General features: G+C 51.2%; 1 protein-coding gene across 1 annotated transcript in view; it reads left to right on the forward strand.

Moving 5' to 3' along the window:
- LOC112241636 (translocation protein SEC63 homolog) overlaps nucleotides 1-5,000 on the forward strand; it is a 35,911-nt gene that overhangs the window by 15,307 nt on the left and 15,604 nt on the right. The window contains exon 5 of the mRNA XM_042312973.1: nucleotides 4,114-4,175. Coding sequence (XP_042168907.1) covers nucleotides 4,114-4,175 — 62 coding nt within the window. The remainder of the gene's footprint in view (nucleotides 1-4,113; nucleotides 4,176-5,000) is intronic.

Consider the following 5,000-nt stretch of genomic DNA (forward strand, 5'->3'; position numbering starts at 1 on the left):
TGTCTGTCTCTGTGTGTCTGTCTGTCTCTCTGTGTCTGCCTGTCTGTCTGTCTCTGTGTGTCTGTCTCTGTGTGTCTGTCTCCGTCTGTCTGTCTCTGTGTCTCTGTCTGACTGTCTTTCTCTGTCTGTCTCTGTGTGTCTGTCTGTCTGTGTGTCTGTCTGTCTCTGTCTGTCTGTCTCTGTGTGTCTGTCTCTGTGTCTGTCTGTCTCTCTGTGTCTGCCTGTCTGTCTGTCTCTGTGTGTCTGTCTGTCTCTGTGTGTCTGTCTGTCTCTGTGTGTCTGTCTGTCTCTGTGTGTCTGTCTCTGTGTGTCTGTCTCTGTGTGTCTGTCTCTGTGTGTCTGTCTGTCTCTGTGTGTCTGTCTCTGTGTGTCTGTCTCTGTGTCTGTCTCTGTGTGTCTGTCTCTGTGTGTCTGTCTCTGTGTGTCTGTCTCTGTGTGTCTGTCTCTGTGTGTCTGTCTCTGTGTGTCTGTCTCTGTGTGTCTGTCTCTGTGTGTCTGTCTCTGTGTGTCTGTCTCTCTGTGTGTCTGTCTCTCTGTGTGTCTGTCTCTCTGTGTGTCTGTCTCTCTGTGTGTCTGTCTCTCTGTGTGTCTGTCTCTGTCTGACTCTCTGTGTGTCTGACTCTCTGTGTGTCTGACTTATATGAATCACTGGGTGTTTCTCATACTACCGTGCTGCGTACTACCGTGCTGCGTACTACCGTGCTGCGTACTACCGTGCTGCGTACTACCGTGCTGCGTACTACCGTGCTGCGTACTACCGTGCTACGTGCTGCGTACTACCGTGCTGCGTACTACCGTGCTGCGTGCTACCGTGCTGCGTACTACCGTGCTGCGTACTACCGTGCTGCGTACTACCGTGCTACGTGCTGCGTACTACCGTGCTGCGTACTACCGTGCTGCGTGCTACCGTGCTGCGTACTACCGTGCTGCCGTGCTCCGTACTACTGTACTACCGTGCTCCGTACTACCGTGCTGCGTACTACCGTGCTGCGTACTACCGTACTTCCGTGCTGCGTACTACCGTACTTCCGTGCTGCGTACTACCGTACTACGTGCTGCGTACTACCGTACTACGTGCTGCGTACTACCGTACTACGTGCTGCGTACTACCGTACTACGTGCTGCGTACTACCGTGCTGCGTGCTGCGTACTACGTGCTGCGTACTACCGTACTACGTGCTGCGTACTACCGTACTACGTGCTGCGTACTACCGTGCTGCGTACTACCGTACTACGTGCTGCGTACTACCGTACTACGTGCTGCGTACTACCGTACTACGTGCTGCGTACTACCGTACTACGTGCTGCGTACTACCGTACTACGTGCTGCGTACTACCGTACTACGTGCTGCGTACTACGTGCTGCGTACTACCGTGCTGCGTGCTGCGTACTACCGTGCTGTGTACTACGTACTAACGTGCTGCGTACTACCGTGCTGCGTACTACCGTGCTATGTACTACGTACTACCGTACTGCGTACTAACGTGCTGCGTACTAACGTGCTGCGTACTACCGTGCTGCGTACTACTGTGCTGTCTACTACCGTGCTGCGTACTACCGTACTACCGTGCTGCGTACTACCGTGCTACGTACTACCGTGCTGCGTACTACCGTACTACCGTGCTGCGTGCTACCGTGCTGCGTACTACTGTGCTGCGTACTACCGTGCTGCGTGCTACCATGCTGCGTGCTACCGTGCTGCGTGCTACCGTGCTGCGTGCTACGTACTACCGTGCTGCGTACTACCGTGCTGCGTACTACCGTACTACTGTGCTGCGTACTACCGTGCTGCGTACTACCGTACTACTGTGCTGCGTGCTACCGTGCTGCGTACTACCGTGCTGCGTACTACCGTGCTGCGTGCTACCGTGCTGCGTGCTACGTACTACCGTGCTGCGTACTACCGTACTACCGTGCTGCGTACTACCGTACTACCGTGCTGCGTACTACCGTACTGCGTACTACCGTGCTGCGTACTACCGTACTGCGTACTACCGTGCTACCGTGCTGCGTACTACCGTGCTGCGTACTACCGTGCTGCGTACTACCGTGCTGCGTACTACCGTGCTGCGTACTACCGTGCTACCGTGCTGCGTACTACCGTGCTGCGTACTACCGTGCTGCGTACTACCGTGCTGCGTACCACCGTGCTGCGTACCACCGTGCTGCGTACCACCGTGCTGCGTACTACCGTGCTGCGTACTACCGTGCTATGTACTACGTACTATTACCTCACGCTGAGCAGCACTCCCCTACTGTATTACCTCACACTGAGCAGCACTCCCCCTACTGTATTACCTCACGCTGAGCAGCACTCCCCTACTGTATTACCTCAGCACTCCCCTACTGTATTACCTCACACTGAGCAGCACTCCCCTACTGTATTACCTCACGCTGAGCAGTACTCCCCTACTGTATTACCTCACGCTGAGCAGCACTCCCCTACTGTATTACCTCACGCTGAGCAGCACTCCCCTACTGTATTACATCACGCTGAGCAGCACTCCCCTACTGTATTACCTCACACTGAGCAGCACTCCCCTAGTGTATTACCTCAGCACTCCCCTACTGTATTACCTCACACTCCCCTACTGTATTACCTCACGCTGTGCAGCACTCCCCCTACTGTATTACCTCAGCACTCCCCTACTGTATTACCTCACACTCCCCTACTGTATTACCTCACGCTGAGCAGCACTCCCCTACTGTATTACCTCAGCACTCCCCTACTGTATTACCTCACACTCCCCTACTGTATTACCTCACGCTGAGCAGCACTCCCCTACTGTATTACCTCAGCACTCCCCTACTGTATTACCTCACACTCCCCTACTGTATTACCTCACACTGAGCAGCACTCCCCTACTGTATTACCTCAGCACTCCCCTACTGTATTACCTCACACTGATCAGCACTCCCCTACTGTATTACCTCACACTGAGCAGCACTCCCCTACTGTATTACCTCACACTGAGCAGCACTCCCCCTACTGTATTACCTCACACTGAGCAGCACTCCCCTACTGTATTACCTCACGCTGAGCAGCACTCCCTCTACTGTAATACCTCAGCACTCCCCTACTGTATTACCTCACGCTGAGCAGCACTCCCCTACTGTATTACCTCAGCACTCCCCTACTGTATTACCTCACACTGAGCAGCACTCCCCTACTGTATTACCTCAGCACTCCCCTACTGTATTACCTCACGCTGAGCAGCACTCCCCTACTGTATTACCTCACACTGAGCAGCACTCCCCTACTGTATTACCTCACGCTGAGCAGCACTCCCCTACTGTATTACCTCACGCTGAGCAGCACTCCCCTACTGTATTACCTCACGCTGAGCAGCACTCCCCTACTGTATTACCTCACGCTGAGCAGCACTCCCCTACTGTATTACCTCACGCTGAGCAGCACTCCCCTACTGTATTACCTCACGCTGACCAGCACTCCCCTACTGTATTACCTCAGCACTCCCCTACTGTATTACCTCATGCTGAGCAACACTCCCCCTACTGTATTACCTCACGCTGAGCAGCACTCCCCTACTGTATTACCTCAGCACTCCCCCTACTGTATTACCTCATGCTGAGCAACACTCCCCCTACTGTATTACCTCAGCACTCCCCCTACTGTATTACCTCACACTGAGCAGCACTCCGCCTACTGTATTACCTCACAGCTACTAGATATGTGAGAATCGTAATAATCTAGCTAGCCAGCTAGTTTAACAGGCAAAAATGTTTTTTCAAGTTAGATTTGTTGTTGCTAGCTAACAATTCTTCGTAGCTTTCTGACTAGCTAACCGTACTAGTAGCTAGCCAGTTAGCCCTATTGACTTACTATGGGCTTGCTATCTACTCTAAGTAGGCAGGTAAACATGCCCATAATGATCACAGCGTGTATTTATTAACGGATCAAGAAATCAAATATTGTAGTACGTAGTATGCATTTCAGAAGGGCCCTCTATGCTCTGTCTTTGATTTGGACTCGTACTCCGACCCTCCCGTGCTCCAGTTTGCGTGCTCGGAGGTAGTATGCGTTTTGAGAAACACTCAATGTGTTTGCTTTATCTCGTAACTTTCTTCCTTCCACCTCCTCCCCCCCACAGGCTGACCAATGACGAGTCAAGACAGAACTGGGAGACCTATGGCAACCCAGATGGGCCAAAAGGTACCGGTTCAACTTCTCAACGTTTTAATAATTTAATTGATGCTTCCTTCTGAAGTGTGCACTTGTTTCTTTCCCTTTATTGATCTGACAGGAAATGAGTGATATAAGACACTGCTTTTAGCCTAGTGGACACCTCAGAGGAAAGGAGATCGCGGAGCGTCACGCCACTCTGGACTCTAATTCAGGCCCGCGGGTGGTTTTGACTAATACGAGTAGAAATTATACTTAAAAAAAAAAAGTTTTTCCCAAAACTGTGAAGAAATTGAAATGGACGTATTTAGTCTCGTCACTGTGTCCAGCTTGACAAGTCATTGATAGTCTCTTCGCTGTGTCCAGCTTGACAAGTCATTGATAGTCTCTTGTCCAGCTTGACAAGTCATTGATAGTCTCTTGTCCAGCTTGACAAGTCATTGATAGTCTCTTCGCTGTGTCCAGCTTGACAAGTCATTGATAGTCTCTTGTCCAGCTTGACAAGTCATTGATAGTCTCTTGTCCAGCTTGACAAGTCATTGATAGTCTCTTCGCTGTGTCCAGCTTGACAAGTCATTGATAGTCTCTTGTCCAGCTTGACAAGTCATTGATAGTCTCTTGTCCAGCTTGACAAGTCATTGATAGTCTCTTGTCCAGCTTGACAAGTCATTGATAGTCTCTTGTCCAGCTTGACAAGTCATTGATAGTCTCTTGTCCAGCTTGACAAGTCATTGATAGTCTCGGCACTGGGTCCAGCTTGACAACAGTCACCTGAATGAGAGCTAGACAGTCAGGGAGCATCAAAAAGTCCAAAAGCGATGGATAGAGATGGAGGGGTATTTAGAATTGATGGAT

The sequence above is a fragment of the Oncorhynchus tshawytscha genome, unplaced genomic scaffold (assembly GCF_018296145.1).
Source record: "Oncorhynchus tshawytscha isolate Ot180627B unplaced genomic scaffold, Otsh_v2.0 Un_contig_5453_pilon_pilon, whole genome shotgun sequence".
NCBI classification, from domain to species: Eukaryota; Metazoa; Chordata; class Actinopteri; order Salmoniformes; family Salmonidae; genus Oncorhynchus; species Oncorhynchus tshawytscha.